The sequence below is a fragment of the Mercurialis annua genome, linkage group LG6, assembly GCF_937616625.2.
Source record: "Mercurialis annua linkage group LG6, ddMerAnnu1.2, whole genome shotgun sequence".
Classification (NCBI taxonomy): Eukaryota; Viridiplantae; Streptophyta; class Magnoliopsida; order Malpighiales; family Euphorbiaceae; genus Mercurialis; species Mercurialis annua.
Window position 1 is genome coordinate 11,142,721 of NC_065575.1, and position 15,698 is coordinate 11,158,418.

At 34.7% G+C, this 15,698-nt stretch overlaps 1 protein-coding gene across 1 annotated transcript; it reads left to right on the plus strand.

Annotated features, from left to right (window-relative positions):
- Window positions 1-1,390: 1,390 nt before the first annotated feature.
- On the plus strand, window positions 1,391-9,771 carry LOC126653609 (receptor-like protein EIX2). The gene is made up of 4 exons (XM_050347541.2): window positions 1,391-3,190; window positions 7,421-7,432; window positions 8,010-9,222; window positions 9,629-9,771. Exons 1-4 carry the CDS (start codon window positions 1,444-1,446, stop codon window positions 9,684-9,686), a joined length of 3,030 nt encoding a protein of 1,009 aa, XP_050203498.1. The 5' UTR covers window positions 1,391-1,443; the 3' UTR covers window positions 9,687-9,771.
- Window positions 9,772-15,698: the final 5,927 nt, after the last annotated feature.

Genomic DNA, 15,698 nt, shown 5'->3' on the forward strand with positions numbered 1-15,698 from the left:
ACTTAAAAACTCAAAGTCTTATATACCCCTAATAAATATGCCTAGTTATCCTCAAATGAATTAATGACTTCATATTTCAATACAAAACTCACCAATAAACAAATTAGTCATTAATTATTATTTATATATCTAAATATTATAAAAGGATAAAATTGAAAAGTTCAATAAAAAAAATTAATTTTAACAAATTTAACTATATTTTTTTTAAATTTTGTGTTTGTCTAAATGACCTATTTTAGTGGGACGGAGGGAGTACTTAAGTCAGGAGAAAAGTGACACTTTGTAAAGAAGGATAAAACTGTCCTATTTTAATAATGAATCTCCGTGATTTTGGTTTTTAGGTAGTTATGAAAATTTAATTTTTTTATTAAGAGATTTTTGCATATTTCCAATTGGTGATGTATTTATGAAAGCAAATGGACTATTTTGGTGATTTATGTGCTTAAGCGATAAAATAAATCCCTCCGTCCCAATAAAGTTGTCCACTTTGAGAAATTTTTTTGTCTAAAAACTCTTGTCTACTTTTAAAAAGTAATAGTTTTTACATTTAACTTTTCTATATTATCCCTATTTAAAATCCACTAATGAGTAAATTAAAAATAAATTGCAAGTGAACTCTATATTAAATAACGGTATGACAAGAAAAATAAGAAAAAATTTACAAAATTCATAAACAATAATTATTTTTTTAAACTGGACAACTCTATTGAAATGGAGGGTGTATATGAATTTTTGGACGAGTTAGCCTAGAGAAAATTTAGCAAAATCGTAAATTTCTATATTAAAAAAAATAAAGGGTAAGATTTCAATAAAAAAAATTAGTGGAATAAGATTGACAAATTTGACATTGCATTAAGATAAAAGAATGTTGTGGGCATTTGATTCCAATATTGGTTGTTATTAGTAATGTGAATCCTGCCTTTGAATGTGAAAAGAAACCCCGCCCGCCCATATTGTTTCTTGGGTCAATTATAACAAAAATCATGGCCTTTATATTTTTCACGAAAATGACATGAACTTGCAAACGTAGCAAATAAAGACACAATCTTTCATTGGCCGTTTTATTTTTATTTTGAGAATTGAGTTCCCACAGACGGTGCCAAATAATGAATCGGGAGCGTATGTCTTAGAAAATAAACAAAGAGACTAAATATTAACGGAAAGAAAAGCAAAAATCATGCGGTTTTATTAATTATCATCCATACTAATATAGATCCCACATGATTGAGGCAATTAAAGAGAAAAACAAATTAATTTTGATGTTAAGTAATTTCCAAAAGTGGGTCAATGCGTGTATTGTGTGTATGGTTTTAGCGTTTTTGAAAAAGATGCACTGTCTATATATATAGCAATGCGTGTATTGTGTCCATAGTATTTTGGGTGTCACGATATAATCTACATTATTCCCATGTTCAAACAAGTAGCTTGTTGAGAGTAGGGCAGATGAGGATTAGTAGAATCTTTATCATTCTTTTCTTATGGTTTCAGTTCCAAGGAATCTTTATTCATTTAGTTTTCTGCTGCATCCCTCGTGAAAGAGAAGCTCTTTTGCAGTTCAAGAATGATCTTACCGGTCCTTTAAACCGGCTGGCATCTTGGATTGACGATAGCGATTGCTGTAGATGGAGCGGTGTTGTCTGCCATAACGTGACTGGCAATGTCCTTGAGCTTCACGTCACCAGTAATTTCTCATTTGATGATTACTTGCAGTATGGAATGAAATCAGCTGTGTTTGGAGGTAAGATCAGTCCATCTTTGCTTTACTTGAAGCACTTGAAATATTTAGATCTCAGCAACAATAATTTTGGAGGAATTCCAATTCCAAAATTTCTGGGCTCTATCACAACTCTAAGATACCTCAATCTTAGTGGAGCAGGATTTGGAGGAATGGTTCCTCATCAACTTGGAAATCTCTCAAATTTGCAGTACCTAAATCTCAATGGACATGATTACTTTTATCATCCCAAATATGTTGAAAGCTTAGATTGGCTTTCTAGTCTTAGATCACTGGAATTCATTGACCTGAGTTATGTGAACCTTAGTAAAGCTTATGATTGGCTACACGTGTTAAATACACTTCCTTCACTTGCGGAATTACACTTGTCATACTGTGAGCTTTATCGTATTGATTATAATCTTCCCCGGGTTAACTTTTCATCCCTTAATATACTTGATTTAAGAGAAGCTTTTCAACCTCAGGAGGTCTTAGTGCCCCATTGTATTTTTGGCATTAAAACTTTGACTGTTCTTGATCTTGGATGGAATCATTTCCTTGGACCTATACCTTTTCATATTCAAAACTTAACCTCGCTAATACAACTCGATTTATCATATAATCAGTTCAATTCTTCCATACCAGATTGGTTGGATGGTTTTTCCCAACTTGAGTTTCTTTACCTTCAATTGAATGGGTTAGAAGGTAGAATTCCAAGTAGCATTGGAAATTTGACTTCCCTCAATACCATTGACTTGTCCTATAACAAAGGACTTGAAGGAGGAATTCCAGCATCATTCAAAAATCTTTGCAATTTGAGGTCACTTCATCTATCTTTTTTGCCAATGTTCCAAGACTTCAATGAGGTATTAGAAATTCTGTCAGCGTTCTTCCCCAAGCTAGAGTCATTGGTTTTGAATTCATGTAGCTTATCAGGTCATCTTCTCACTGATCATCTTGTGAAATTGAAAAATTTAGTCGAACTGGGTCTAAACGGTAATTCAATTTATGGTCAGGTTCCAGAGAGTTTAGGGGAGCTGAAATCTTTGAGTCAGCTCTACCTAGGGAACAACAACCTGAATGGAACACTCCCATACAGTTTTGGAATGCTTGAAAATTTACAATACATAGATTTATCACAAAATGCATTAGAGGGTGAAGTTTCTGAAACCCATTTCACAAAACTCAAAAATCTAAAGAGCTTCCAGGCATCTGGGAACGGTCTAGTTCTAAGAGTTAACCCTGAATGGGTTCCTCCTTTTCAACAGATAGAAGAATTAGCTTTAGGGTCGTGGCATGTCGGCCCTTTGTTTCCGGCATGGCTTCGTCCGCTTAAGCACTTAAACAGTCTCGACTTGTCCTCCTCAAAAATTTCAAGCACCCTTCCTCTTTGGTTCCTTAACATGTCTCTCACAACAGTTGATATCAATCTTTCTCATAATCAAATGCATGGAAATATTCCATACATCAACTTTGGTGCTGGCCATCTCTTAGTTTCTGTTGAGTTATGGCTCATATTGTTCCTATTTGGATTAGGATATATTGTTCCTATTTAGATTAGGATACTTAATCCTTTGTTTAGCATTGTTTTCCTTTTAGGATTTATAGTCTAGTTCCTTATTGGATTAGGACTTAAATTGTGTTTTAAGGGTTCACTATAAATAGAGGTGATGACCCTATTGTAAACTCACAACAAACATATAGAATAAATTCTCTCTCTGCCGTGGAGTAGATCGCATTGATCGAACCACGTAAAAAATCTTGTGTGATTCTTTTCTCTTCTCTTATTTATTTTCTGCTGCGCTAACAAGTGGTATCGGAGCCTAGATTTCAAATCTGAGATTCTAGGTATTTTGTTGATTGAAGATGTCGCTTCATAAATTTGATATTGAGAAATTCAATGGTTCGAATGACTTTACTTTGTGGAAAGTCAAGATGAAGGCTGTTTTGGTTCAACAAGGATGCGTAGCGGCGTTAGGAGGAGAAAGCAATTTACCGGAAGGTTTGTCTGTGGGAGAGAAGGCAGATATTATGTCAAAGGCACATAGTACGATTCTATTGAGTCTTTCTGATGAGGTGTTGAGAGAGGTTATCGGTGAAGGAACTGCTGATGCTTTATGGGGAGCGTTGGAGAGCAAGTTTCAGAAGAAATCTCTTACAAACCGGTTGTATCAGAAACAACGTTTGTATACATTGAGGATGACGGAAAATACTCAGGTAAGAGATCATGTTAATAACTTCAATCGAATTGTTATAGATTTACAAGGTGTTGGTGTTTCGATTGAAGAAGAGGATCAAGCCCTCATTCTTTTATGTTCTTTGCCCAATTCATATGAAAACTTTGTTGATACAATGTTATATGGTAGAGATTCGATTTCTGTTAGTGATGTAAAGGATGCTTTGCAATCCAAAGAACTAAAGAAAAAGGTCTCTAACTCTAATGAGGAGGAATCGGTTTTTGGTCTTGTGGTGAGTCGGGGCAGGAGTCATGAGAGAGATGGTGGGAAAGGAAACAGGTCGCGTTCCAAATCGAAGTCTAATGGACGACGATGCTATCACTGCAAGGAGAAGGGGCACTTTTGAAGAGATTGTCCGAAGCTGAAAAAGGGTGGCGAAAACAAGGAATCAAGCGGTAATGCTAATGCAGCTGTGGTACAGGAGAGTTCTGATGAGGAAGAAAGCGGTGATGTTTTGACTGTGAGTACATCAAGTTCTGATAGTACCTGGGTCCTAGATACTGGTGCATCTTATCATATGTCTTCTAGAAAGGAATTGTTTAATTCTTTCAAGGAGTGGAATGGCACTGTAAAGGTGGCGAATGATAAGGAGCTTGCTGTCAAGGGTAGTGGTTCTGTTCAGATCAAGATGTATGATGGTATGGTTAGAACATTTGATGCTTGGTATATTCCTGAATTGCGGAAGAACTTGATTTCTGTGGGTACACTTGACAAGCAAGGGTACAACCACTCAGGTGGAGATGGACAGATCAGAATTTCTAAAGGTGCATTGACTGTGATGAAGGGTATGCTACAACACGGCATTTATATTCTCACAGGAAGTGCAGTAGTGGGAACTGTGGCGGTTGCTCGGTCCTTGGAGGTACATGATGGTAAAACCGAGTTGTGGCATCAGAGGTTAGGTCATATGAGTGAGAGGGGGCTATCCATATTGAGTAAACAAGGGTTGTTAGAAGGAGCGGAAACGGGGAAGCTGAAGTTCTGTGAAACTTGTATTCTTGGCAAGCAACGCAGGGTGAAATTCACTTCTGGAAGGCACACTTCGAAAGGCATCCTGGATTATATTCACTCGGATTTATGGGGTCCTGCTCGGGTTGAATCCCACAGGGGACTCAAATATTTTGTGACCTTTATTGATGACTACTCGAGAAAGGTGTGGTTGTATTTTCTGAAATCGAAGGATGAAGTGTTTGGGCGGTTCAAGGAGTGGAAGACCATGGTTGAAAAACATACTGGAAAACAGGTCAAGACACTCAGGACGGACAACGGGTTAGAGTTTTGCAATGCACCATTCGATGACTTCTGTAGAAAGGAAGGTATAGTGAGGCATCACACTGTACGGTACACGCCACAGCAGAATGGGGTTACAGAGCGGATGAACCAAACACTACTACAGCGTGCTCAGTGCATGCGGTTAAACGCGGGTCTTCCAAAGCGTTTCTGGGCTGAAGCAGTTAACACTGCTTGTTATCTGGTGAATAGATCGCCATCTACTGCAATTGATTTGAAGACACCTCAAGAGGTATGGTATGGTAAACCCTCTGATTATTCTGGCTTGCGTGTTTTCGGTTGTGTTGCCTATGCTCATGTTAATGATGGTAAACTTGAGGCGAGGGCAATGAAATGCATATTTCTAGGGTATGCGACTGGAGTTAAAGGGTACAGACTGTGGTGCACAGAGATGGATAGAACTCCAAAACTGATTATTAGTAGAGACGTAACCTTTGATGAATCTACTATGTTTGGCCAGAAAGAGGAACTTGGTGATCTTGCAGGAAAAACTGATCTGGGTGCTAGCCAGAAGGTGGAGTTTGTAGCTCCAAATAGGATTACTACTAATCCTATAAACGAGCCTAATGAAGAAGTGCTAGAAGAGAGTATAGCAACAAGGAGAGGAAGAAGGCAAATTAGAACACCAATGAGATATGTGGATTGTGTTGATACAGTTGATACTAATCCTATGGCTTATGCTTTGGCAATAAGTGAGATCATTGATTCTGATGAGCCGCAGTCGTATAAAGAGGCAGTGCAGAGTAGAGAAGCATCTGAATGGTTAATTGCCATGAATGAGGAGATGCAGTCTCTTGAGAAGAACAGTACATGGGAGTTGGTACCTCGACCAAAAGGAGTGAAACCGGTAGGATGCAAATGGGTTTTCAAGAAGAAAGAGGGTATTCCTGGAGTTGAATCAGCTAGATTCAAGGCGAGACTTGTAGCGAAGGGTTTTTCACAAAAGGAGGGAATTGACTACAATGAAGTATTCTCACCTGTTGTGAAGCACAAAACCATTCGAGTTCTTCTATCTATGGTGAGTGCGTTGGATCTTGAGTTAGAACAACTTGATGTGAAAACAGCATTCTTGCATGGGAGTTTAGAGGAGCAGATTTATATGTCACAGCCGGAGGGATTTCTTGATTCTGATCACAAGGACTATGTGTGTTTGCTGAAAAAGTCCTTGTATGGTTTGAAGCAGTCTCCTAGACAGTGGTACAAGAGGTTTGATGCTTTCATGCTTTCTCATGGGTATGTTCGAAATCAGTTTGACAACTGTGTTTACTCTAGAAAGCTGTCTGATGATTCCTTGATCTATCTGTTGCTATATGTGGATGATATGTTAATTGCAGCTAAGTCTAAAGCTGAAATTAATGACTTGAAAGCCTTGTTGAGTAGTGAGTTTGAGATGAAGGATTTGGGTGCAGCCAAGAAGATTTTGGGCATGGAGATTTGGAGAGATAGGAAAGAAGGCCTGTTGTATGTTTCTCAACAGAAATATATTGAGAAGGTGCTGCAATCTTTTCAAATGGAGAATTCTAAGCCAGTAAATACTCCTTTGGCATCGCATTTTAAATTTGATGCTAATGCACTACCTAGTACTGATGCTGAGAAGGAATACATGAGCGATGTTCCGTATTCGAGTGCAGTTGGAAGCTTGATGTATGCAATGGTCTGTACAAGACCTGATTTAGCACATGCTGTTAGTGTGGTTAGCAGATTTATGAGTAATCCGGGAAAGACTCATTGGGAGGCGGTCAAGTGGATTATGCGGTACTTGAAGGGAACGAGTGGCATATGTCTGGTTTATGGTTCTAGTGGTGGTTCTGATGGAATTGTGGGTTACACAGATTCCGACTATGGAGGAGATCTTATTCGAAGGAGGTCCTTAACATGTTATATCTTCACCCTATATGGATGTGCTATTAGTTGGAAAGCAACTTTACAATCTACAGTTGCTTTGTCCACAACTGAAGCGGAATACATGTCATTGACGGAAGGGGTCAAGGAAGGTATGTGGTTGCGAGGTCTAATTGATAGCTTGGGTTTAGAAGTTCAGAAGCCTGTGATTTATTGCGATAGTCAAAGTGCTTTGTGCTTGGCGAAGAATCCGGTGTATCATGAGAGATCAAAGCACATTGATGTGAGGATGAACTTCATTCGGGATGTCGTGGAAGACAAGAGATTTCTTATAGAGAAGATAGCCACTGCAGTTAATCCAGCGGATATGTTGACAAAGCCGTTGCCTACTGAAAAGTTCAAGCTCAGCTTGGACTTGGTCAATGTACGCAGTGCATGAGGCCCTTAAGGGGCATGGATGGCAGAGAGAGAGTTGGTCTTGGTTAACTTTGACTTTGGAGTAATTTTAAGTCAAGGTGGAGAGTTTATTCTGTGATGCAATTTGGTGGCCTTTGTGATTTGCTGAAGAAGGTTTCAAGATTAATCTTGTTGGATGTATTCGCCAAGGTGGAGATTGTTGAGTTATGGCTCATATTGTTCCTATTTGGATTAGGATATATTATTCCTATTTAGATTAGGATACTTAATCCTTTGTTTAGCATTGTTTTCCTTTTAGGATTTATAGTCTAGTTCCTTATTGGATTAGGACTTAAATTGTGTTTTAAGGGTTCACTATAAATAGAGGTGATGACCCTATTGTAAACTCACAACAAACATATAGAATAAATTCTCTCTCTGCCGTGGAGTAGATCGCATTGATCGAACCACGTAAAAAATCTTGTGTGATTCTTTTCTCTTCTCTTATTTATTTTCTGCTGCGCTAACAGTTTCATACATTGACTTGAGCTCAAATCATTTCGAAGATCCACTGCCTCAAGTGTCTTCCAGTCTCAGACTTTTGGACCTTTCCAACAATTCATTTTCAGGGTCGATATCTAACTTCTTATGTGGTAACATGCATAAGATAAATGATATGTTTGTCCTTAACCTTGGGAAAAATCGTTTATCTGGTGAGTTACCCAATTGCTGGGAGAACTGGAAGAATTTAATAGCCCTCACACTAAGCGACAACAATTTCAGTGGAAAATTCCCTCCATCAATTGGATCACTAAGTGAAATCGAGTTTTTGGACATCCACAACAACAATATGTCAGGTGAAATACCATTGTCACTTCAAAATTGGAAAAACTTAAATGCACTTGACTTGCGCGACAATGAATTGGGAGGAGACATTTCAACATGGACGACAGGAGAACAACTTCCTCAGTTAGTAATTCTCAATCTTCGTCGAAATAAATTTCATGGCCAGATATCCGAGAAACTATGTAGCATGATGTTTTTACAAATTTTAGATCTTGCCGATAACAATCTCAGTGGAACTATACCGAAATGTATCAGTAATTTGACTGCAATGAAAACAGAGTGGGGCAGTGGACAGTGGACCAATAAATATGGAATGGGTACAGTTATATTTACAGAGAGTTCTGCTGTTATGAGCAAGGGAAGAACGATGGAATATGACACTATTCTTCCCTACGTAAGGAGCTTTGACCTTTCAAATAATAAGCTATCTGGAGAGATTCCTGAAAAAGTAACAAGCCTAATACAGCTACAATCTTTGAACTTGTCAAATAATCTTTTAGATGGGACAATTCCAGAGGATATAGGTGCTATGCAATCACTGGAATCTCTTGATTTTTCTCAAAACCAGCTTATTGGTGAAATCCCACAAAGCATGGCAAACTTGTCAAGTTTGAGCTACTTAAACTTATCCTACAACAAATTGTTAGGAAAAATTCCTGTAAGCACCCAGTTAGGAAGTTTGGAGGCCTCAAGTTTCATCGGCAACAACCTTTCCGGACCTCCGCTTACTAAGGACCCGAGAGACGCTCATACAGTTCAGATCGAGAAAGAAAGCAGAACAGCAGACGAAAAAGACGAAGTGGTGGATTGGTTCTACGTGTATGTGAGCATTGCTCCTGGATTTGTGGTGGGGTTTTGGGTTGTAGTAGGTCCTCTAGCTTTCAACAGACGCTGGAGGCATTTATAGGGTTATTGACATAAATGGTACCAAACCTTTGGACCTTATATCAAAATGGTACCAAACCTTTAATTTGTATCTTTTTGATACCCAACTTTCCATCATTTGTTTCAAATTAGTTTTTTTAACAAGTTGCGGCCATTTTTAATGATTGGGAAAGGCGAAAGAGAAGGGCTGATCCATCAAATTATGGCATGTGTCATGTGATATGGCATCTGATGTGGTAAAAATAAATAAAAAATTATTTTTCTGATCGCCACGTCATTAAAAATGGCGTGAATTTGTAAAGAAAAACCAATCTGAAATAAATGATAGAAAGTTGGGTACCAAAAAGATACAAATTAAAGATTTGGTACCATTTTGATACAAGGTCCAAATGTTTGGTACCATTTATGTCAATAACCCGCATTTATATTTTGCTTACTTAAATCAGCTGTGGAACAAAATTTGTGAATACTTTTAGTTGTGTGTTATGTACTTAATTTTGTTTTGTTAGTAACAGACTTAATTAAAGGTTCCAGGTTAATGATGTAAATCTTTCTTCTACTAATGTCTTATGATTTCTATTTCTATTTCTGCAATGATGATTGTTTAATTTCTTGCGGGAACTCTTTCTATTCTGTTTTTCTGCAGCATATGAAAATGCATGTTTGTATATGTGATCTAATTTGTCAATTTAGTCCGTAAATCTCCAGAAATTATACCAAATATATTCACTCGTGTATTTCTTAAGTGTAGAAAAATAAATTGTGAATATATTTTTATTTAATGATTTTTATTGATTTTAATATATTTGTTTTTGATTTAATATTCTTTTTTTTGTAAATTTTAATATGTTTGTGTGTAATATTTTCATGGTTGCTTTGTATTTGCTATGGAAATATATAAGAGGTGGTGATTTAATACATTATAAAAAATTATGAATTATATTATTAAAATAGGTCAAATATGATTTATATGAATTCCTCCAACAAATTTAGAAAACTTTAATGACCCTTTACTGATAGTTTCATGGCTTATAATAAAATTGACAACATATAGTATCTCCTGCAACTGCTTTTGAAGAATATACACCTCTTTTTTTCATTAAATTGAAAACCGTAAACCTAACGTAATTTTAGCAAATTATTATGATACCTTTGGCTTTTATATATGATGTAATTTACAATTTCATCTATTTTATTTAAAAATCAAACGATATGGCTCATCATTTATATTTCTATATTCCTTTCGTCAATTTTTAGTGTTATTCAACTAAGTCATAAGATTTAACTAAAACAAATTAAATTTAAATTTACCTTAAACCTATTTTTGATATAAATAAAAATTAGATTTCAGGAGATTTAATAGATTAATAAATCTAATTTATATTTTTTTTAAGTTTTTTAAGTTTTCTTACTTTTAAAAAGTTACATACTAATTTGTTTTTTCTAAAATAAAACATAAATAAATATATAAATTAATTAATTAATAGTTAAATTTGAATAAAATATTATTTTCATTTATACTTATATTAATAATAAATTTAAGGACTAAACTAAAATTTAATTTTATAAATTAAATCCTTTATCTTAGTATATTTACATAAAAAATGAACAGAAATAAAAAGGCCTATTCACTTTAAAACCTAATGTTTGCGATTCGTGTCAGTTATAATGAAACATTTTCAACTTATCAGATTTAGTTATTTTGGACATACTCCATTTCTTTTGTAGCCAAAAACAAAATAAACCGGATTTTGGCATCCTTGCAGCCTTTACTTGTCAAAACGTCGTCGAATTGAGAATGACATGGTACAATTTGATGAGTTGAAAAAGTTTGGCTATAACTGACACAAGTCGCAAATGTTTGACATTTTCAGGTGAATAGACTATTTTTAAATCCAATAGCTAGTTAATTAATTATATTGGTTTATAAAATTCATATGTATTTGAAATAATTAATATATTCTAATTAACATTATTTAAAATTAACTAAAACTAATTAAATCTAGTAAATTTTAATTAGTAACAAATATAAAATAATAATTATTTTTAAATGTATGTGAATTTTATAAATAATATAATTAACTTAACAACTATTGAATTTAAAAATTAGTTTGATTTTAAAATCAAGTATATTCACCTAGAAATATGATAGGAGTAGAAATTCTCCTATCACCAAATGTTTGCTACTTGTGTATCAGACATTTTCAACTCCCCAAATAGTGCCATGTCATCCTAAATTCGACGACATTTGGGCTAGAAAAAGCCGACGAGAATGCCAAACTGCCAATAAATCCGGTTTGGTCCGTTTTTATATACAGAAGAAACAAAGTGCCCCAAAATATTTAAATCTCGTTAGTTGAAAAAGTTTAACTATAACTGATACAAGTTGCAAACGTTTGGTATTTTTACGTAAAGAGCCAAATAAAAATAAAAAATTATATCATTTGGTTTTTGAACAAGAAATCATTTCAACTTGGCACGTAAAAAAAGTTCAAGTTTATAAAACCGGATCAGTTTCCCTCCTCCACCCTCGTCTACGCTCGCCCGCGTTTGAAACACACTTTCCATAAAAAGGTAAAAAATCTAAAATAGTCTTTAAATTGTTTTTAATTCTTCAATTTAGTACTTGAAGATTTTCAAAATAAAAAACAATTTCTACAATTTTAAACATTCATATATTAAAAAACAATTAAAAAAATTATAAAGACTTTATTATATTTTTCCATCTCTCCACCTCACTGCCGCCGTACATCCGCCGACATTTGCCGCCACCTCTGTCCGAGAAGGAGGAACTGCTTCTTCTCGGGCGATGGCAGATGTGAAGGTGGCGATATTCGGTGGGTGTGCGGCGGCGAATTAATTAAAATTAATTTGTATTAAATTAGGATGGCTGACGGTGGGTTAGGATGGCCGACGGCGGTCAGAATGGAGGGGGGTTAATTAAGATTAATTAGTACTCCCTCCGTCTCGTTTAAGAATGGACAAATGAGTTTTGCACAAAGATTAATAAAATAAGACAATATTTTATTTTGTCATGTCTACCCCTATTTATTAGTGTAGTTTCTCCTAATAATAGTATAGATTTATTGTCAATTGAGTTGCATTTAATACATATTGAAATAACTAAAGGGATAAAAGTGGAAGTTCAATATAAATTGGCATAGAAAACATGATATGGCCTTCTTAGATGGGACAAATAAAAATGGGATATATCCCTTCTTAAACGGGACGGAGGGAGTTTTAGATTTTGATTTTTAAACAAAAAGGCTGAAACTGTAAATTATGGTAAATATCATGAGTGTTTGGGTAATTTGATTTTTGAGCAACAGAAATAAGATTGCAATAGCACAATGAAAAGAGATTCTCTGCAAAAAAAAATCAAATGTCGATTCATTTTCAATTTATTGCAGTCTCTATAAAAAAATAAAATGACAAGAGACCTCACACAATCTATAACAGCTAAAGCCTTTAAACTTGATCTTGTGAAGTGGAAAAATTAAAGAATAATTTCGCAAAGGGTTTCAGTTTCTGTGGAGATTAGGAGCAATAACATGGGAAATCGATCAATTAGAGCTGCCTTATATCTGTGAAACTGGCTTATTCGGATGGAGATGGAGATGGAATTAAAATCGCAAGATTATAATTTGGATAAAGCTAATGCTCATAAAAAACCTCCACATTTTAACTCCTTTACACTTGGACCCTAACATTGTAAAATCATCAGATGTATCCAAATCTACACATTTCATTTTCAATTCGACCCTAACCTAATTCTTTTAACACAATAACAGCAGCTAATTTTGCTTACTCATCCACTAATATGGCTGTCATGGTGTCCAAAATGTCCTCAAATCTACAAATCTTAAAAATCATAACTTAAACCTGAAATCCTAAAAATCCAGAGATTTGTTTTACTCTTTTCACATTTTACCACTTTCTTTCTCTTTTTTCTTCACGTGCCATCCATCAAACTCTTCTTCTTCTCCATTTCCTTCCATTTCTGAGTCCACAATAATCACTTTTATCTCTTAACCCATCACCACCATAATAATTTCCATATCCACCATAACTATTTAAGAGAAATTTAGAAAAAAATACCTCAATTTTTAGAATATTTGTAACAATTACCTCACTACTCAAAAGTTAAACAAAATACTCTCCGCCTTTTTTTTTTATCCTTTTCCTTTCAAAAGCAATTTATTTATTTTATACTTTAATCTATACTATATATAAAAGCACGAATGGGGGGAGGACAGGCAAATTTACTGAATAATCCTTTTCAGTTTACTACTAAATAAAGATTTTATAGTCATTAACTAATTAGTTATTTAATTAATCACTATTGTAATTAAAGTCCTAATTAGAATAGATAGCTAAACTAAATTGTCTCCAAATTAGTAGGAATACCTATTTTTTTAGTTTGATTAAATTACAAAATTAAAATACTGTATTTGGTTAATATATTATTATTTAAATTTCTATCTTATATTTTTAAAGATATTATTAATAAAATTAAGTTAATTATTTAATTATGGTTATTATAAAATAAAAAAAAGAATAAATTCAGTATGGAAAAAGAAATTAATAACCGAATATATTATATTTATTTTTAGTATTAATTATAAATAAAAAATTGATATAATTATAATAAATTTACTAATATATTCATTGAGGAGTTACGTTACGAGCCACGTGCATAGCACGTAATGCGAAACTAGTCTTTTAAAAATATACGCTAAACTAGTCTTTTAAAAATATACCCATTTTTTTTTTTCCACTTCCGAGTCCACAATAATATTTTTAGCACGTAATGCGAAACTAGTCTTTTAAAAATATACGCTAAATCTCTCTTCCATCAGACCCTTCTTCCCCATCTTTTTCACCATCGGAGTACTTTATTTTATTTAACCCATCTCCATACCCATCATAACTATTTGACCCATCTCCTGGTTATAATAATAATCAAACCACGACTCATACCCACCAAAATTCAGAAATATTCCATCATTTTGATCATGACCCAGAAGCTGGCCTCAGAGCACCTAATTGAGATGAGTTTTTGGGAGTGGGTATGCTACATAAGAACGATTTCACTGACGCTTCCTTTCGCCGCTTCTCTCCTTTTCTTTCTCGTCTTCGTCGTCGAAAAAATTGGTGGGTTTCGAGAGAATCGGAACTGGAGTTCTTCTCGCATTTGTCGAGCTTTGATTTTGATAAAATCTCTATCCCGTTAACTTTTTCTGCGATTAAATAACAGCTGATCACTAAGCAATAAAAGAAACTAGAATTTGTTTCGTCGGAGGAAAAGTGCCGACTCTGTGCATCGGAACTCAACGAGGCCTCCGAATTCAAAGAGCGATTCGTCATGCTTCGCTGACTATCTTCTGTCCCGTCGTCATTGTCCTACGTGGCACAATCGGCGCCGGAAAATTTGGTACTCCAGAACAAGACCTAAATGATCTCCGTGAACGATTCTATGTTGCTCGTAAACACGGTGAGCTACACCGAGTCTCGGGCCGAAAATATCCGATTGGGATGAGCAGAGCGATGAGTGGTTAAAGAAGAACCCTAATTTTTCTAATTTTATTTGGCCAAATAAACCTAGGGTTTTATTAGTTACAGGATCTTGAAACCGTGTGAGAATCTAGTTGGAGATTATTACTTGTTGAAATCAATTAAGAACAAAATTGATTATTGTGGACTCGGAAGTGGAAAAAAAATGGGGAAGAAGGGTCTGATGGAAGAGAGAGAAAAAAATTATGATAAAATGTAAAAAGAGTCCCTAGATTTATAGGATTTTAGTTTTAAGTTATGATTATTAAAGTTTGTAGATTTGAGGACATTTTTGACACTGTGGCAGCCCAGTAAGCGGATGAATAAACAAAATTAGCTGACATGACTGCTACTGTGCCAAAAAATTAGGTTAGGATGGAACTGAAAATGTAAAGTGTAAATTTAGGTATATTTGGCTATTTTACAACGTTAGAGTGGAAACGAAAAGAGGTTAAAAAGTGGAGGTTTATTATAAACATTAGCCTTTGGACAAAATTGATAATTTTAGAATGTGAGGGTGCAAATGAATTGGAGTTATAAGATGAGGGATTTAAGAGTATTAGCCTTTCTGCCACCAAAAGTCTTCCATTTTTATTTGTAAAACCATCAATACAAATGTTTAAAAAGAAACGAACAAAATTACATTCTCAAATTTAAGTGCTAAAACCTTTCATATAGAATTGTACTAGTTCTCAAATTTATGTCTTTTTTATATTAATTTATATGTTTAAAGCTAGGGTTTCTAATTGTTGTCAACTGGAGCAAGTAATTTTTCCTCGAAGTGTTTATATACGATTTTTTTATATTTTTTAACTCTGTAAATTTATTTGGTTTATTAAGAATCATAACAATCAGGTGCAGTTTTTCGATCATTGAAGAGTTGCAAAATGCAGGGGATTCTTGATAGTGGTGATGTTGTTTCTATTGATCTTGAC

Coding starts and splice junctions, on each gene's coding strand:
- LOC126653609 (XM_050347541.2), top strand. CDS start 1,444: ATGAGGATTAGTAGAATCTTTATCATTCTTTTCTTATGGTTTCAGTTC. Junction 9,223..9,628: donor GCTTTCAACAGACGCTGGAG/GCATTTATAGGG, acceptor TGTCAATAACCC/GCATTTATATTTTGCTTACT.